Source organism: Solanum pennellii, chromosome 7, assembly GCF_001406875.1.
Source record: "Solanum pennellii chromosome 7, SPENNV200".
Taxonomy (NCBI): domain Eukaryota; kingdom Viridiplantae; phylum Streptophyta; class Magnoliopsida; order Solanales; family Solanaceae; genus Solanum; species Solanum pennellii.
The window spans coordinates 36,327,912-36,349,910 of NC_028643.1; the positions used below are offsets into that span (position 1 = coordinate 36,327,912).

General features: G+C 34.0%; 1 protein-coding gene across 1 annotated transcript; it reads right to left on the bottom strand.

Moving 5' to 3' along the window:
* Positions 1-213: 213 nt before the first annotated feature.
* Positions 214-21,749, bottom strand: LOC107024989 (serine-aspartate repeat-containing protein I-like). The gene is made up of 18 exons (XM_015225882.1): positions 21,399-21,749; positions 21,228-21,353; positions 12,987-13,202; positions 12,609-12,681; positions 8,786-8,896; positions 7,986-8,211; positions 6,816-6,922; positions 6,620-6,741; positions 5,728-5,930; positions 3,455-3,592; positions 3,035-3,104; positions 2,849-2,926; positions 2,541-2,744; positions 1,958-2,012; positions 1,407-1,624; positions 1,129-1,338; positions 910-1,045; positions 214-554 (listed from the first exon to the last, which is right to left on the bottom strand). Exons 1-18 carry the CDS (start codon positions 21,747-21,749, stop codon positions 214-216), a joined length of 2,985 nt encoding a protein of 994 aa, XP_015081368.1.
* Positions 21,750-21,999: the final 250 nt, after the last annotated feature.

Below are 21,999 nucleotides of genomic sequence, written 5' to 3' on the forward strand. Positions count from 1 at the left end.
TAGCAACAATATTAGCTTCAACGTAAACATCAATATTTGCGTAAATATCAGCATCAACGCCATTGTCAATGTGATTGTCAACATCAACGTCAATGTAAACGTCAATGTCAATGTCAACGAGAACATAAACGTCAATGTCAATTGATTGTGAACATCAACGTCCACTTCAACATAAACGTCAATGTTGACGTCAGTGTAAACTGATTGTGAACATCAATGTGAATGTGAACGTTCCAAATAAATGTCAACAGGTTCATCCACATAATTATCAACGTTAACGTCAGCGTCAATGAAAATGTGAACATCAACATAAATGTAAATATCTACGTAACCATGAACATTGACATCAACGTGAACGTGAACAGAAACGTCAAGTTCAACTACAACGCGAACGTCAACTTCAATGTTAATGTGAAAGCTAACATAAACGTCAACATCAACATGAATGTAAACGTCAACATTTGAATGAACATAAACGTCAATGTCAACATCAAAGTTAACGTAAACGTCAGCATCAACGTAAACGTCAATGTGAACGTCAATGTTAACATCAACTCCAATGTAAGCAAGAACGTTAATGTTAACATGACATCAATGTGAATGTGAACATGAACGTTAACAACAACATGAATGTACCAAATGTGAACGTCAACGTGTACGTCAACATTAACGTAAGCAAGTACTTGATCATCTATTTCAACATAAACATATATGTCAACATTAATGTGTACGTTAATGTCAGCGTAAATATGAACGCCTACGTCATTGTTAATGTAAATGTGAACTTTAAAGTAAATGTTAATGTCTGCGTCAATGAGAACGTCAACATCAACTTGAACATGTACATGAACGTCAATGTTAACGTCAACATTAATGTCAATGTAAATGTCAGCATACATATGAACATACACTGCAACGTAAATATATAAACGTGAACATAAATGTCAATGTCAACGTCAACATTAACATCTGTGTGAAAATAAACTTCAACATAAACGTTAATATAAACATAAACATCAATGTCAATATAAACGTGAACGTCAACCTAAATGTAAGATCAGTGAGTATGTCAATGTCAATGTAAACATCAATATGAACGTCAACGTTAACATAAACGTCAACATCTACATGAACGTCAACGTGATCATCAACATTAATGTTAACGTCAACATCAACGTCAATGTCAACTTTAACGTACAGATCAACAAGAATGTCAAGGTCAACATTAACATAAACATTAATGTCAACATAAATGTAAGAGTCAGCGAGAATTTTAACATCAATGTGATCGTGAACGTAAATGTAAGTATAAATGCAAATGTGAACTTCAACGTGAACCTAAACAACAGAGTGCATGTGAATGAGAATGTAAACGTGAACGTGAACTTCAACGTAAAGTGAACGACAATATGAAAGTTAATGTCAATGTTAAAATCAGCATCAAGGAAAATGTAAAAGACAGCATGAACGTTAACGTTAGGGTCAACGTCAACGTCGACGTGAACCGCAACCTCAATATGAACATTAATGTCAAGGTCAACGTAAACATCAGCCTCAACATCAACGTTAACATCAAGTTCAACGTCAACGTAAATGTGAACGTCAAAGTTAACATCAACGTGAGCTTATAAACGTTAACGTCAATGTCAAAATAAGCTAAAACATCAATGTTATCATGAACGTACTTAAATGTAAAAATAAGAGTCAAGTCGAAGTTGATATGCACATGAACGCCAATGCCTTATTGAGCGTCAATGTAATCATCAACATGTAATCAATGTCAACGTGAACGTCATTGTCTACGTGAAAGTCAATGTAAAAGTGAACGTCAATTTGAATATCTAGGTAAACATCAACATCAAGTTGAACATCAACGTGTATATCAACGTCAAGATCAACATTTTCATCAACATGAACGTAAACATCAATATTTGCGTGAAATCAAGAATAACTTCACCATCAACGTTAATGTGAATGTCAATGCTAAAGTTAACTTCATCATACACGTAAACCTGAACATCAATGTGAACGTGAACATCAATGTTAACGTCAACGTCAACATCAACATAAATGTCAACAACAGCATGAACCTTAACATCTATTTTATTATAAACGTCAACATCAACGTCACCATAAATGTGAACGTCAACGTGAACATGAACGTCAATATGAACATCACGTAAATGTGAACGTAAGTGTAAACGTTAACATCAACATCAACATCAGCGACAGCGTGAACAATAATCGCAACATCAATGTGAATGTTAAAATCTGTTAAAATGTAAATATAAACGTCAACGTAAATTTAAACGTCATTGTCAACGTGAACGTGAATGTCAATGTCAATGTAAGCATCAACATCAACATCAAAAATAAATGTGAACATCCACGTGAATGTCAACGTCAATGTTAACGTCAGCGTCCACGTGAACATCAACTTCAATGTAAACTTCAACGTGATTTTAAACATCAATATCAACATAAGTGAAATAGTAAGAGAGAATGTCAATGTGAACGTTGATGTGAATGTCAACGTGAACGTGAACGTCAATGTGATCGTCAATGAGTACGTCAATGTCAATGTCTACATGAACGTCAATAACAACGTCAACATGAATGTAGACGTGAATATCAACATAGACGTAAATGTCAACGTGAACATAATTGGTAATGTCAATATCAACGTAAACATCAACATCAACATACAAGCCAAGGACTACGTGAACATAAGTGTTAATGTCAATCTGAAAACGTCATTATAAACGTCAGTAATAACATCAACGTGAATGTCGACGTATGAGTGAACGTCAACATCAACATCAACTTTAAAGTAAATGTAAAGGACTGCCTGAACGTTAATCTCAATGTCAACGTAAATGGGAACATCAACATAAAACTCAGCGTTACGGTGAACGTCAATGTAAACCTTAGCGTCAACATAAATATAAACAATTGCGTGAACGTTAATGTCAAAGTCAATGTGAATGTCAACGTAAATGTGTATGTCAACGAAAGCGTAAGTCTTAGCGTTAACATGAACATGAATAAGAATGTAAACATCAGCATCATACTCAATGTAAACATCAATGACAATGTAAATGTAACTGTACACAAAAATGTGAACGTCAATGTTTACATCAGCATAAATATCAACATCAACGTCAATATCAACATAAACATTAATGTCAACGTCAATGTCAACGTAAACATAACCGCAAGTGTTAGCTAGAATGTGTACGTCAATGTGAATGTCAACGTGAATGTGGACGTGAATGAGTACATGACCATTTACATGAACGTCAACATCAATGTCAACATGAACGTCAACATCAATGTCAACATGAACGTCAACATCAATGAAAATATGAACATCACCGTCAATGTCCACGTCAATGTGATAGTAAACGATAATGTAAATGTCAACCTCTATGTGAACATAAATGTAAAGATAAACGTAACGTAAATGTAAACGTCAATATTGACAGCGATAACATCAATGTCAACATCAACATGAACGTCAACATCAATGTCAAAATCAATGTCCATGTGAACGTCAATGGCAACGTCAACGTCATTGTGAACATCAATGAAACTGTCAATTCAATATTAACTTAACATGAACGTTAACGTCAACGTAAACATAAATGTAATGTATTTAAATGTTCAGAAATGTTATGTAATATAATGAATGTCAAAGTAAACGTGAAAGTCAACAGAAACATGAACGTGAACGTCAATCTAAAAATCAAATTCAATGTGAACATGACCATCAATGTCAACGTTAATATCAATGTCAACATCAACATAATGTGAACGTCAACACGAACATGAACGTGAACGTCAATGTCAATATCAAAATATATATAAACATGAACATAGGCGTGTATGTAAACATCAATGTGAATGTCGACATAAATGTCAATATGAACGTCGATGTCAGTGTCAACGTTAATATGATTGTCAACATCAATGTCAATGTCAACACAAATATCAACTTACACGTATACATCCATGAGAACGTGAACATCAACGTGAATGTCAACATCAACATGAAAGTCAAAGTAAACATCATAGTCTACGTGAGTGTGAATGTGAATGTGAACGTGAATGTCTAATTAACGGTAACATTAAATTTATGTCAACGTCTATGTGAACGTGAACGTGAACGTAAACGTGAACGTAAACGTGAACGTAAACTTAAATGTTATTGTAAACCTATATGTAAATATCAATGTGAATGTCAACATGAACGACAATGTGAATATCAATGTCAATGTGAACATAAACATATACATCAACATCAACGTAAATGTCATCATAAACGTCAATGTCAATGTGAACGTCAACATGCGTGAACGTCAACGTCAATTTTAGTGTCAACATAAACATCAACGAATGCGTGAACGTCAATGTGAATGTTGACGTCAACGTCAACATCAATGTCAATGTTAACATAACTTGAATGTCAATGTCAGCGTCAGCGTGAATGTCATTGTCAACGAAAAACTCAGCATCAAAGTAAATGTCACCGTCAATATCAAAGTTAATGTGAATGTCAATGTATATATAAGCTTAAACATCAACATCAATGTGAAAATAACGTAAATGTCAATATTAACATAAATATCAATGTCAATGTCAACGTCTACATAAACGTCAGCATCAGAATCAACTTAAATGTGAATGACAGCATGATTGTTAACTTTAACGTCAATGTGAATGTCAACATCAATGTCACAATAAACGTGAATGTGAACGTCAACATCAACGTATACGTCAATATGAATGTGAACATAAATATTAACGTCAATGTCAACATAAATGACAGCATGAACGTTAACGTCAATGTCATTCTGAATGTTAAAGTCATCATTAACGTAAAAATGAACATTAACATAAATACAAACATCAAAGTCAACATAAATGTCAATGTCCACATTAACGTAAATGTGAAACTGAATTGCAATGTAACGTGAACGTGAATGTGAACATCAACATCAACGTGAATGCTAAAAGTGAACATGAACATCAACGTCAATATTAAGATCAATGTAAACATGAACGTAGACGTGTATGTAAATATGAATTGAATATCGACGTCAACGTTACCATCGATGTTATCATCAGTCGTTATTGTGAATCAGAACGTCAACCTTAATGTCAACATCATCTTTAATGTTAACATAAACATCAATATCAATGTATACGTCAATGAGAACGTGAATATCATCATGAACATCAACGTGAATGTCAATGTCAATATAAAGGTCAATATAAACTTCAATGTCTATGTAAGTGTGAATGTGAATGTGAATGTGAACATCTAATTAACGGTAACATTAACATCAACATCAACATCAACATCTAGGTGAACATGAACATGAACATAAATGTTAATATCAATGTCAACCTAAATGTAAACGTTCATGTGAACATGAACGTCAATATCAAACTGAACGTAAATATGAACGTAAACATTAATGTTAGCATCAACGTAAACGTCAGTGTCAATGTAAACAATAACATCAACATGAACGTGAATGTCAAAGTCAATATTAGTGTCAACATAAACGTTAATGAATGCGTGAACGTTAATTTGAATGCTAACGTTAATGTGAACGTCATATTAAATATTAGTATTAACATAAACATCAATTTGAATGCCAACGTCAACGTAAACATCAATGTCAATGTTAACATAACTTGGACATCAATGTCTGCGTTAACGTGAATGCAACGTTAATAGTAATGTCAATGTCAACATCAGCATAAAAGTAAATTTCACCATTAACATCAATGTTAATGTGAATGTAATTATGAACGTCAACATCAACATCCATGTCAGCGTCCGCATCAACATATGTGTCAATGATATCATGAACTTTAACTTCAATGTCAAGATGAATGTCAACATCAACGTCACAATAAACCTAAACGTGAACGTGAACATGAATGTCAAGGTGAATGTGAACGTAAATGTGAACATTACCCTCAATGTGAACATCAATGACAACATGAACGTTAACGTCAACATCAATATGAATAGTTAATGTCACCGCCAACGTAAACATGATTATCAACATAAATATAAACGTCCATATAAACGTGAATGTCAATGTCAACGTCAACGTTAATGTGAAAGTAAATTGCAATGTAATGTGAACATCAACATGAATTGAACGTGAACGTTAACGTCAATATCAAAAACAAAGTAATCATGAACAAAGACGTATATGTAAACATCAATGTGAATGTCGACGTCAACGTCAATGTAAACATCTACGTCAGTGTCAATGTTAATGTGAACGTGGACATCAATGTGAATGTCAACATCAACGTCAGCATAAACGTCAACGTCTATATATATACTTCAACGATAATGTGAACATCGGCTTTAATATTAACGTGAACGTCAATGTCAATACGAAAGTCAACGTAAACTTCTACATGAGTACGAATGTGACTGTAAATGTGAACATGAACATCTAAATAACGGTAACATTAACGTCAAGTTCAACGTCAACTCTATGTGAACGTGAACATGAACATAAATGTTATTGTCTATCTCAACCTATAAGTAAACGTTAATGTTTATTTAAACATCAATGTGAAGTTAAACGTAAACATCAACATCAACATGAACGTCAACGTAAATGTTATCGTCAATTTCAATGTTAACATCAATATGAACGCGAACGTTAACGTCAACGTCAATATTAATGTAATAATAAATATCAGCGACTACATCAATATCAATGTGAATGTAAACATCAACGTCAATGTAAACGTTAACATAACTTAAACGTCAATATCACCATCAACATAAACATCAACGTGAATGTTAATGCCAACGTTAATATCAACATCAAAGTAAACATTAACTACAACGTGAACATTAACATCAACGACAATGTAATGGCACCTTCAACATCAAATTTAATGTGAATATCAACATAAATATAAATGTAAATTTAAATGTCAACGTCAATGTGAATATAACATCAACGTCGACGTTAACATTAATGTCAATGTCAACTTCAACATCAACGTCAGGTCAGCATCAACATCAACGCAAACATCAACGATAATGTAAATGTTAACTTCAACGTCAATGTGAATGTCAATGTGAAAGTCACATTAAATATAAACGTGAATATCAACATGAACATGAACATAAATGTAAACATTAACGTCAACGTCAAAATCAATGACAGCGTGAATGTTAATTTCAATGTCAATGTGAGTATTAACGTCACTGTCAACGTAAAAATGAATGTCAACATAAATATAAATGTTAATGTCCACATCAAAGTAAATGTGAAAGTGAACTGAAATGTAACGTGAACGTCAACATGAATCTGAACATTAAAGTCAACGTGAAAGTCAATATCAATATCAAAATAAACGTAAAAATGAACATTTATGTGTATGTAAACATCAATGTGAATGCCGACATCAACGTCAATGTGAACATTGACGTCAGTGTCTACGTCAATGTGAGCATGAACTTCAAAGTGAATGTCATTGTCAATGTCAACATCAACGTCAATATAAATATCAACGTCAAAGTATATATTAACGAGAACGTGAATGTCAGCGTGAATATTAACGTGAACGTCAATGTTAGTATAAAAGTCAACGTCAATGTAAACGTCTATGTGAGTGTGAATGTGAATCTGAATATGAACATGAACATCTAATCAACGGTAACATTAACGTCAACGTCTATGTGGACATGAATGTAAATGTAAACGTTAATGTCAATGTCAACCTAAATGTAACCGTCAAATGTGAACGTTAACTGAATGATAACCTGAACGTGAAATTTAATGTGAATGTAAACGTGAATGTGAAGGTAAACATCAACATCACCATAAACTTCAACGTAAATGGAAATGTCAATGTCAACGTGAACATCAACATAAACTTTAACATCAACATCAACATTAGTGTCAACATAAATGTCAACGACAGCATGAAATGACCATGTCAATGTCAACATTAACGTCAACATCAATGTCAACGATAACATAACTTGAACGTCAATGAAAACGTCAATGGTAACGTCAACGTGAATGTTAATGTCAACATCAACATCAGCATCAAAGTAAACGTCAACGACACCGTGAATGTTAACATCAACGTCAATGTAAATTTCACCATCAGCATCAATGTTAATGTGAATGTCAATGTAAGCACAAACATAAATGTCTAGGTCAACGTGAACATAACATCAACATTAATGTTAATGTCAATATCAACGTCAACATCAACATCAACGTCAGCATCAACATCAATATAAATGTCAATGACAGCGTGAATGTTAACTTCAACGTCAATGTAAATGTAAATGTCAACGTCACAATAAATGTGAACATGAATGTGAACGTTAACGTAAACATCAACTTAAACATGAACGTAAACGTAAACATTAACATCTGCATTAATATCAATGATAGCATGAATATCAACATCAATGTAAATATGAATGCTTACATCACCTTCAATGTTAACATGAACATCACGTCAATATAAACCTTATTGTCAATATGAACGTCAATGTCAATATTAATGTAAACGTCTACGTCAACATCATTAAAAATATGAACATCCAAGTGAACATCAATATAAATGTCAACATCAACGTCAAAGCGAATATCATTTTTGACGTAAACATGAATGTAAACGTAAGAGTGAGAGGGATTGTCAATGTGAACATCAATATGAATGTCAACGTGAACCTCAATGTGAACGTGATCGTCAATATCAACGTCAACGTAAACACCAACATAAACGTATACATGAACATCAATATCAACGTCAACATTAGCATTAATGTAAATGTCAACATTTGTGTGAAGGTCAACTTCATCATTAACGTAATCATCAATATCAACTGATTGTGAACATCAACGTCAACTTCATGGTAAATATAAACGTCAATGTTAACTTATTGCAAACATCTACATTAACATGAATTTCCACCATAAATGTGAATGTGAATGTACACATAAACGTCAACTTCTAACGTCAATGTCAACTTCAATCTCAACGTTAATTTGAACTCTAAACGATTGTAACATTTCAAAAATTCAAGATGAGTGTTAAAGACTAATATAGGTGTCATGAGGTCTAAGCACTATTTTAAGACCTATTTTAATGAATATAATTCATTTAAAGTATAGGAACCAAAAGGTCCAAGAGCGTCCATGACGTTCAGAAACTAGTTTTAGGATGTCCTAGCTTTCCAAGCCTATTTGATTAGCTTTTAGAAATTGAAAATCCATAAAAATTGGTGGAAGGGTATTTAATTGGTGTTAAAGATGAATCGTGATCGAAATGTCCCGGTGCAACTCCCAAAGAAAAACCAAGTGCCCTTGAGGAGGACCCTATCCCGTAGGAGGCAACACTACCTAGGCGGTGTGCATTCACGAGGGGCGTCGATGCAAACCGTCATTCAACAATTAGATAAAATTCTGTAGCCCTCGCCTGCACAAGTCTCTAACCGCAACAACGGTTGTGTAGCACGGTGGGAGGCCTGGCCGTCGATGGACCAACGGCTAGTCAGTCGTGGTCATATCGATGGGCCTACAAATTTTCCTGCACTTTGAAGTTATTTCATTCAATTAGTTAAGGAGGTAAGGTGATTAACTACGGGTTTAAGGGAGCATAATTTAGAGAATTAAAACCCATATAAAAGGCCCCAATCCTCATTAGATTGAACAAAACTCACAAAATAATTCCTCTTATTTGTCTCTTCTTTCTCTCTGTATTGGAAGATACAATTGAAGAACAAGCTTGGGAAGGGTTTAGGGGGCTTAAAATGGACACTTTCACCATCAAATATTTATTAAACTTTGAGGTATTGGATCTATTTGACCTTTGAGACCTCTTTCCTCAAAGGGTTCCTTCAAAATATTTTAAAAAGTTGGGTTTTCATGTGGGTTCTTCTAAATCTCGAAATTAAGGTTTTGAATTGATTTGTTAATGTGTTCTATTGGATAATATGAATAGATTAACATGTTTTCTAACTTTATTATGGTATATCTTGATGATTTGGTGTAGTTTGTGGACAATGATCCTTAACCCATAACCCTAGGTTTGCTATTGATATGAATTTGGTTGAAATTTGTTTAATTAACTTGGTTATTGGTTGAGTGTCTATTAATTGATGTTGTTAAGTTAATCATGAACAAATTAGAGTGGATTGTAGTCTCTCATGCTAGTTCTTTAGATGATGATCTAGGTTAGAAAGTGAATTAACCTAAGTGCCTTATCTAAACCTATGATCTAGTATTGAATTGTGATGTAGTGATTATTCTAGACTTGTTATCATGTTGATTATTGAATTATGATTTTGTATACCCTAAATTTGATTGAATTGAGGACTATGGTAAAGCCTTGATGATGAACTATGAAGGTTACTTGGTAAGTCTTATGATCTTTATCCTTTAGTTCAAATTGTGGTTAATTGTGATTCAGTCATGATGTTATATTAGAGTAGGCCTTGTATCAGGATTGATACGGTGGCATAATGTATAATTGAAAGGTCTTGAATATGTGGTAAGGTGAATTAAAGTGTATGTGTTATAACGATGGTGATGACTATCAATCTGCCTTCTGATGATATGAAATGCTAATGTGCTAACCTCACTTATATGAAATGTAATGAAAGGACTTCTACTCTTGCAATTCTTATTGAGCTATTGAATATTATGATTATAAAAGGGTTAGACCCTATGTCCTAAACTAAGTTATGATTGATAATTGAAGGTTTAAAGTCATTTCAAAAAGGGACTCTAGCTTAGCACCGATTGAACTAGAATGAGAAGTGTCCCTTCCTACATAAGGAAGGTAGGATTAAAAAAGTACTCTTGAGATTAGAAACTTTAAACCATTTAGCAAAAAGAGGGTCCCAAATATATCTCCTAATTCTTGAACTATGAGTCCCCCATAGGAAAACTAGCTAGTGGATCCACGTAGTTGTTATGTTTTATGTTTTGGTATAACCTTGGCATGTAGTCTTCCTTCTTTCGGTGTAGGGTTTTATGACACCGGATTCCACACTAGCTCATTTGGTCTATGTCAGTTAGGACAAGATGTTCCCAAAAGGTAAAATTAATTAAAGGATTGAACTCGCACAATGAAAACCTAACGGGTCTAACTTAGTCTAGGTAGGGGTATGGGACTTTAATTCAGCATTACACTAGTTAGCCTTGAGGGGAGTCTTAGAAGGATGTTCTCATGTATGTTTATGATTACAATGATATATGTTAGGTATATGATAAACTTGCACATTGTTAATAGTCTGTAATGATTAGTTCAATTATGAGTATGTGCTGGGTTGTAAGATAAAGTCGGAGTAGATGTGTATCTAAATGTTGTGCTATTTGAAGTAGGGTGTTAGTCATTATTGTTAATGGGTTATTTGATTGGGTAAGGTAATGGTGGTTTTCTTGGTCATTGCACTTGTTGACTTGATAGGAGTTCATCAGTTATTGTCTTGCCTTTTTTCTAATGAAATGTTCCCTTATTCATGCTTATTGTTAAATATGATTTTATGATGGAGTTAATTGAGTATTTATATTTCTACATGATATGAATGATTTAATTGACTAGACATGAATGTTATATTATTGTGAGGAACATGCCTAGGACTTAATAAATTTGAAATGTTGATTGGTATGGTCTTGTTGGATGTGCATAATGGTTTTGAAGGGAAAAATTCTTATTTTAAAAAATGTCCCTTTTTAGCATACTTTGACGTTTTATGTGAATATAGTCTCATACTTAGTACAAGTGGCATACTAACTCCATTTCTTCCTTTTTCCCAAACATTTTAGGTTCTGATCGGTGAAGGGTCATTTGAGACGACTTGAAGAAAGCATGAATATTCACTACATCCAAGTGGGTAGGTCCTCACTTTCCGAGGGCGATGTCAGTATGTAGCTATGGAGTTTCCTTGTTTTTCTAAGACTCTTATGTTTAGTGTATGTTCATTTAAGTATGATTTGTATAATCCTATACGTCAACGTCAACATAAACATCGATGTCAATTTCAACATAAACGTAAGAATCAGCAAGTATGTCAATATTAATATGAACGTCAATGTGAATGTAAATGTGAACGTGAATGTCAATGTGAATGCCAATATCAACGTCTACATGAACGTCAATATCATCATATACGTGAATTTCAATTTGAACTTTAATGTCAACTTCAACCTCTACGTGAACGTAAATGTCAATGTAAATCTGAACAACATCAACATCAATAAGAACATCAACATCAACGTCAAGGTGAATGCTAATGTGTATGGTGACCTCAATTTCAATGTAAACGTCAACAACAACGGTAGTTTTAAATGTCAACATCAACATGATTGAAAATGTCAACATTTGTGCGAACGTCAATGTCAACATACGTCAATGTCAAGTGATGGTGAACATCAATGTCAATATCAATGTAAGCATCAACATCAATGTCAAATGATGGTGAACATCAACATCAACGTCAATGTGAACGTCACCATAAATATAAATGTGAATGTTAATGTCAACGTCAACGTTTATGTGAAAGTCAACATCAATGTGATCATTAATATGACCGTCAACATCAGCGTCAACGTGAACATGAATATCCACGTAAATGTAAACATTTGCGTCGATGTCAATGTCAACCTGAACGTCAACTTCAACGTCAACGTCAACGTCAACGTAAACATCAATGTAAACGTAAATGTTAATGTCAATGTCAATATCCACATCAACATATATCTACGTGAACATCAATGTCAATGTAGATGTCAACGTATAAATGTGAATGTTGATGTACACAAAAAGTTCAATGTCAACGTCACCATCAGCTTGAACATTAACATCACATAATCATTGATGTGTACGTTAATGTCAACATCAATGTCAACAAAAACGTGAACCTTAACTTAAATGTAAGAGTTAGCGAGGATATTAATATCAATATGAACGTCTATGTCAACAAATATGTCAATGTAAATTTCAATGTCAACATCAGCATAAACATCATTGTAAACATCAACATAAACATAAGAGTAAACGAGAATGTCAATATTAAAGTGAACGTCAATGTGAAAGTTAATGTCAATGTGAATGCCAAAGTCAATATCTACGTGAACGTCAGTATCAACATATAGGTGAACGTCAATATCAAGGTTAATGTTAACCTGCACGTCAGCGTCAACGTCAACCTCTGTCACAACCCAAAAGTACCCCCTAGAAGTTAGGAGGAACCCTCGTTTTATGAGGAAGTGTACTTGACCCTTTGGGGTCTCGCACAAGCCCTTTAGTATTGTTCATCACAACAGATATGAAAAGTAGTGCGAAAAATTTAAAACTATTCATGAATATTTAATAAAAATGTAATCTTTCATAAATACTAAGAAATCTCATCGTTACAAGAATAACTCAAAGACACGACATAAATGACATAGGGACACGACCCTTTACATTGAAATTAAATTACATAGCAAGTCTTTAAATAAAAACTAAGAAAAGGACTATGCCCTCGAATATATGAGGACATACTTTTCCTTGAGAGAAACTTTCCCAAGCTCTTTCCTCTTGCCTTCAAACCTTCAAAAGCTTCAAACCTGTACTTATATAGTATAGATAAGTATGGGATTAGTACAAAACAATGTACTAAGTATGGCATATGCAAAAACATATAAAAATGGGACATTTTAGTAAAATAGATTTTCATGCAATTTAAGCAAAAAATTGATGAATACAAAGGAAAACATCATACTAACCATCATTTACAACTTAGATAAGAATTCCCATAATTTTAAGCCAACACGAAACATTACAGTAACCTTGTAAAAACTTATAGTAAAATAACTTGACCTTCATAGTAAACTCCTTAATGATTTACAGTAAATACATTTGAACATTGATAATTAATCATTTAAGTCATTTACAATAAATTCAACTTTAGCAATATTAATGAACTATCCTATACTAAATGAGTGAACTTCCAAGGCCATGCGAAAGAGAAAGTGAACTCATTTTCCGTCAGAGTTTCCCTACCTCGGAATTATCCTAAGACTCACTAAGGTAAGATATGAAGGATGTATGCATATGCCTCCTACAATGCACACCAAATAAACCCTCAAGACTACCCCTTTCGGCTTACTCAACTCAGGAGAAACAAGCCCCTCAATCAATGGCAAGACATTAAAAGACACCCAAAAACCACCAAAGTCTTCCTTTTCAAAATGCCTACTTAGTGCAATAAGTAGATGGCGTCCCATACCACCACCTACCCTAAGTATCACATTCTATTAGAAGGTTTGGAACCAAGTATTCCCTTTCGGAAGGTCCTAGTTAGCGCAATGGATAGATAACGTACCATTCCACCTCCTACCCTATGTAGTACGTTCTTTTAGAAAACTTAGTTCATTCAATTCAAATAAGTCTCACCAAGACTCCCCTTTCGGATTGCCTACCTAGTGCAATGGATAAATAGTGTTCCATTGCACTACCTACCCTGAGTACAACACCACTTTCGAAGACTTAGCACATTCATTTCTTTTGTGGGAGTTGTTTTAACCGACATAGACCATGAGAGCTAGATATGGAATCCCGATATTAACCTCTATCGGATGAGGGATCCTCACTTGCCTAGGAGGAGGTCATTCTCTTAGCATTTATACGGATTTCCCAATATCTAGACCTATGCGGGCACATAGTTAAGGATAAAGAGATTGCTACTAAGTATCTTATTCTCTACTAACAAGGAGTACTCATCTCAAGAGGTACATTGGGATACAACATCTAACCTCACAAAGTGTAATCCACCTCTCCTACATATCCTCTCGGTGCTAGGCATAACTTCACACGAATTCTCAACATTATATACTATAGGTTATGAATAACTAATGAATACCACATCTCAACTCACGAAGGGCATTCATCCTCCAACCTATCTAATAAAGCTCATGGGATGTAGTGGGGTTGCAACTAAACACTTCATCTCAACTCACGAAGAGTGTTCACCCCAAAACTCTCCTTTAGGACTTAGATTCATTCATTCATTCAAATGTGATTGTGTGTGTACATGGGATCACACCTCGCACATAAGCTTCAGTTTATTCTTATTTAACTTCTATACATGCTTATTCATTCATTCATCACATCACACACTTTACATACTTCATATAATAACATATATCCTATAGAAATAATCCTTAATGTTATGCTCTAACAAGCTTCATCAAACACTTCACAAGAATATATTCATTTAAGCATACCCTCTAGCCTATTTCTCATAATAGCTTTGTAAGGCACATTTAAAAAGAATAGCATACTTTTCATCTTACATCACATAACATTCCTTCATAGCCTCATTAGTAATAAACTAGTAACTTCATATTCACAAAATTAAAGTAAACACTGCCACCAAAAAGGTGAACCATACGACCCAAGTGTATTTCGAAAATTAAAACTGATCAACTTAACCAACTTACCCTTCAATACAAACATTCATAAAATATAAAATTTTACTCTATATTAAATAAAAATAAAGCCCTTGGGACAGTAGCTATACAACAATAATCGCAATAAGAAACCAATGCTCACTCTCTACACAAACATTATCATTTAACACATTTCTTAAGCCAACATTTGAAGAAAAGCTTTAACATGATTTCATTGATGTTTTAACCTGAAAATAATCAACTAAAATTAAGAATACCATTATTATGTTATTAGGAACGTTATCATGAAAGGCCCATATTTAGATTTGAATATAGTAGAAACAAGGGTTGAAAACCCATTTTGAAAATTAGTTTGAAGGGGATCCTTGAATGAAACAGAGTTCAAGGATGGAGTAGTATACCTCACATCGAATAATTACCAAATATTTTTGATGGATAAACGACCACCAACAACCCTCCTAGCATTTCTTGACTTCTAGCTTCCATGGAGTCTTGAGGGAGTCTTCTATGAGAGATGGGTTTTGGGTTTTAGGAAGAGGGGTCTAAAATGGGGTCTTACGGTTTAGAACTCTTTAATAAATCGAATAAACATAAAAATTATCAACCTAGGGTATTAAAATACTTGGGGTGTAATTTACATAAAGCACCCCAAGTTGGCAGCAACTTCACAGATTTGCACTCCTCACCAACGGACCATTGTTGAGCCAACGGATCGTTGGTAGGGTCTCATTTGTGGATTCTTAGATCCAAATGGATTATGGACACCATTACTCACTTTTATGATCGACTCCCTAGGTCAAAGGACTGTTGAGGGACCAACAAACCGTCGCTGGGGTCGTCGATGGCCAATGCTTTTTTTGAAGATTTTGCCCAAGTCTTGGGCCATTCATCTAGGGCCCCTTGTGGGTCCTAGGTGGGGTTGTTACCGGTCGTTAAACCCCTAAACAAAGTTGTCTATGTCTTAGGAACATCCAATGCAAGTTTCAATTAAAACAAACAAGTAAAACTCGTTTAAACACAACAAGACACAATAGTACATTCTAAGGCATACTTTTCGAACGCCATGCATGTTCCTAGCCGATTGAACTCCAAACTTAACCAAACATCACACACTGCCTAAGGACACTAAAATAACTTAGTTTAACTTAAAATCATCTCAAGAAACAACCACCAGGCTCTAGTTCACCTTAGTTTATTTTGGGGTGTTACAACCTCAATGTGAACATCAATATCAACATAAATGTGAACGTCAAAATCAACGTCAACGTCAAGGTGAACATCCACATCAACATCAACTTCATGTTAAGGTGAACGTCAATATGTACGTCGACGTAAACATCAACGCATTTGTAAACAACAACGGTAGTGTCAAATGTTAATATCATCATGAATGAAAACATCAATATTTGTATGAACGTCAATGTCGACGCGAACGTAAAGATCGACCTCAACATCAATGTCAACTTATTGTTACAATCAACATCAACATCAACGTAAACGTCAATCAACTGATTGTGAACATCAACGTGAACGTGAACGTGAACATCAATGTCAATGTCAATGTTTATTTGAACATCAATGTAAATACGAATGTAAACGTCAACGTCAACGTGAACGTAAATGTCAATTTCAATGTAAAAATTTGAATAAACGCGAACATCAACCTGAATGTGAACTTCAACGTCACCGTGAATGTCAAATTAAACATCAATCTAAATGTCAACATTAATGTCAACGTCAATATAAACATTGTAACGTTATAGAAAATTGACATGCCTAGTGAAGAGACTAGTAAACTTTATAAGAATGCGTATTGGGGTACATAGGCATCCCAATGCCCAATGTTGAGAAATATTGGGCATATTATAGAATATTGGCTTAAAGGTTTTAGCAAATTTCTATGTATACACAAATATTTAAAAAATAATCCAAGCTTGTTTATGAATTGTTCCTGCAATGAACACCCTAATTTAAAATTATTGATTCTCAATTTAACGCATTATGTACTAGGCATCCAATTGTCAATACTAGATAGCAAACACATGACAACTTAAAATGATCATGTAGATTAAGCAATGCCCAAGGACATAGTGAGGATCCATAGGACAATAAGTAAACATTCCAAATGAACCTTCCACAATAGTTTGTTAGGAAAGTACACGCAACACATGTGCAAGCACATGTCAAACCAGTAAAGTGACAAGCTAACCGATTCGGTTAGAACGATTAGGGACAGGTGTGCTTCCAGGTCAGCCAACGTGGGGACAAGCTTCCTAACCGGTCCTAGACTCTAACTAACTGACCTAGATAACTAATAACCTAGTACAAACCAAAAATAACTAACTAAGTGACCGAAAAACCGAAGAACTAACCGGTGACATTAAGAGAAGTAGCTAACTAGAAACATCTTAGTACCTAACCTAGGATGTTCCAAAGGGTTGGTTATGGTCCTAACAACTTAGGTGTAATATATTAATTACCCTAGGTTACTTAATTAATTATTTAATTTGTCAAAACCGAAACAACTAAGCAATTTCCAGATTTTATTTTAGTCAAGTGTTCTTCTAATTCAAGTCAATTTAGGAGGGGCATTTTGATAATTAGCTTATTTAGTTATTTTAGATAGTTATATAGTCTATGTTGAATTAGATAACATTCAGTTCCTAAAGACATATAATCACGTTATTCATCATAAACCCTAAGACCGAAAATTAGTAGAAAACGTTAGTAACCCTAGGAAATTCCAAACAACTTCTTCATAGTTTTCGTGCGAAGTGCAAGGTGATCTTCATAGATTTAATTCTATAGTAAAGTATGGGTTTTCTCTTCTAGAATTATTTCTCCAAGAGGCTTTTCAAACATTTTTAAATAAATAATATCGAAACTAGGGTTGTTCCCAATGAATTGCATGTTCACCTCCCTAGTTCTCCCGATTTCTGATTCTTGTAATTTATATGATGTAAATTTCGAAAATGTTGTTTGTATGTGGTTTTAACTTATTATTATGTGTAGGTTTCCATGATTATAATGTCGAATGAAACCTACATGTTAGATCCATATACTTAGGGTGTTATCTACATGAATGTTAAATGTTTTAATGCCTACATGTGTTCGAGAAGATGAAATTGTTATAAGTTGTTCATTGAATTGTTTCATAGGTTAATCAAAGGTTAAAAGTTTTATTCTTTAACATGATGGATTATTATAATGTATTTATGATGTAATTGTCATGTCTAGTGATAATGTTATGACAATTATCTAGTGAAATTGTGATTTATGGCAACAAATTGGCTAGCAAAAGTATGTCAAATCATATTACTTCCAAATCATGTAATGTTATACTCACATATGAACTCATAACATAGGGTATGCCAATCAATGGGACAAGACCCAACATACTCTATCCACACGAACTAGTGAACGCAATATCATTGAATAAGTAGTTATACCTTTCACAAAAAATATGTACAAAATTACCAATAATTGTTGAATTAGTTAAGGTGTGTAATGAAATAACTAAAACCTTATGTTCTGAAATTTACCTAATATTGAGTGTTTAAAGAAGTGAGACAAGTCTCAATTACACTTAATCGATTATGTCAAAAATACTCACATAAGAGGGTGCTAGAGTCCATGAGACAAGTCTCACTCACACCATGATGATAACGTAAGACTTAAGTTCATATTCATAAAGCAAGGAAAAGGATGACAAGTTATCCATAAAATTATGTAAACCTCATAAGTAGAAGCAATCTTCCATAATGTTTGAGTCAACTCTAAGAAATAATAAAGTAAAATACATCCGAGCTTAGCACCGCTAGACTAGCAATGAGCTTGTGCCAGCGCACGAAAGCCACATGCGACGAGATTAACATCAAGGTGGACCAGGGTCTTCGTGTGTCTCCTAGTCTCAAAACTATGTTTGCTAACATAGGGGAACTAGCTAGTGGATGCCTCCACCTATGAATGCTAGATAGTTCGGTTTCACTTTGGCCGGTGATTCCACCTCTTTTATTTGTGGGGAAGACACCGAATTTCATTTTTAGCTCACATGATCTATGTCGGTTAAAGCTCAAGAAAGTATTCGGTTCACTTTAGCCGTGAAACATTCTCTTTGGTGTGGGGAAGACACTGACTTGGTTTCACTTTAGCCGGTGAACCCCCTTTTTTTGTGTGGGGCAGACACTGGACTGTGTTAACCTTAATAGGTGAACCACCCCTTTTCAGTGTAGGGGAGACACTGGATTTCATGTTCGCTCGCATGATCTACTTCCATTAATGCTAAAGAATTCTTTAAAGAAAGTAAGAAAGAATGGAATTAGCATGTTCGTAATGAACAACAAATCAAAGAAGTAAAAACGTAAGTTGAGAGTGAGCTAAGTAAGAAAGAGGTTAATAATGTCAATCACCAGCGTTTGATAAGAATGAAGTCTTTATAAGTTAGTGGTTTATGACAATATTGGGGTATGAATATATGACTAAAAGATTCATATATTAGGTTAACAACCAATTAATGGTCATAGCCAATAAAGATTGGCTTAAAAATACATTCATGCCCAATTTAATTAGAATGGAAAATATAAGTTGTATGTAAAGTATCCAAATCATTTCCTTAGTCTTTTGGATTACTTACTCGATTCATCGTAGGTATGGGACTACAATTAATAATTGCACTTGTAAGTAAAACATAAGATCAAAGGAGATCGTTGAACTACACAACGGAAAGAAGAAAAAAACTGAAAAATAAACAAAGGCTGGAGGGAAGAGATCTCGGCCTCAAGGAGCAAATTTCTTAAGATTTTTTTAAGTTGTTTTAAAATTATTTTCATGATCCCAAGGTTTTATGTTCATATACAAAGTGAGTTGTATGACTTAATTTCATGAGAACATGTCATAGTCATAGCATGAATCAGAAATAACGATTTAAGAAAGTAAAGTGACTTAACTTTCCAGACACGGCATGTTTCTTTAGGAAGAGATTTCGTTGATCATGCATAATCCTTACGTGTTTATGTGCATAACCCCATATACTACCATTATTTTTATAGGTGCAGTAACTAGAGAAGATTGAAGATTCGACGAAGCAGTTTGGATTAGCGATCTCCAAACTTTTGTAGGTCCTCTTGAGTTCGAGGATGCTACACTTTATCATTATAGCTTTAGTACAATACATATAGCTGGTGGATGTAGTCCCTAGAGTTTTATTTCAAACATTTGTTGAAGCATTTGTAATATGGCCGATAGGCAAACTATTATTATTATTATAATTCTTTATTTCGATTGTTTAATCTTTAATAGATGGTTGCTTTAGTTTGAGCTTATTAGAATATTACTCTTATGTAGTATCATATGAACTCTATGTACACTTCATTAGGTATTAAAAAGTTATAAATTTTACGCAAATTTAACTGTATGATTGTGATAAAAGCTAAGAAGAGGGTTGTCTGCTACTCTGAGAGGTTAATGACTCCCGTTGCATTTGAATTTCAGAATTCGGGTTTGACAAAAATAAACGTAAATTTACGTGAATATCAATGTCAACACAAATGTATAAGTGTGAACATTGATGTAAACATAAACTTCAACGTAAACATCAACATCAACATCAACGTGAACATCAACGTCAACATAAACATTAATGTGTGCGTTAATGTCAACAAAAACTTCAACATAAACGTGAACCTCAACCTAAACGTCAAAGCCTGCGACGATATTAGCATCAACGTAAACATTATTGTGAATGTCAAAGTGCACTTGAAAGACATTGTCTACGTTAACATCTATATGATCATCAACGTTAACGTCAACGTCTACATGAATGTTAATATGAGTGTCAATTTCAACGTTCACACGAAGGTGAATATCAACGTCAATGTTAACCTAAACGTCAAGATGAATGTCAATGTACACGAAGTTAATGTAAACGTTAATGTGATCGCCAACGTCAATGTTAAAGTAAATGTGAACGTCAAAGTCAACATCAATGTCCACATAAACGTTAACATCAAAGTCAACATCAACATGAATGTAAACGTCCACAGTTGCTTGAATGTCATCTTCAATGTCAAAATAAACGGCAACATTAATGTGAATGTCAACGTTAGCGTGAACTTGAACATCAACATCAAGTTTAACATCAACGTAGATGTAGACGTGAGCGTCAGTGTAAACATGAACATCAATGTCACCATGAATGTAAATGTCAACGACAACGTGAATGTATAAACGTGAAGTCAATGTATACGTCAATGTGAATGTAAACAAGATTGTGATCATCAATATCAACATAAATGTATATGTCAATGTCAACATCAACGTCAGTGTGTATGTTAACATCAATGTAAATGTGGGCATCAACATCAGCATCAACATAAATATGTACGTCAACATAAATGTAAATGTCTGTGTCAACGAGAACGTCAATGTAAACGTCAACGTAAATACAAAGATTAACTTCAATGTAAAAGTAAATGAGAACGTAAAAGTAAGAATAACCATAAAGGTGAACGTCAATGTAAGAGTAAAG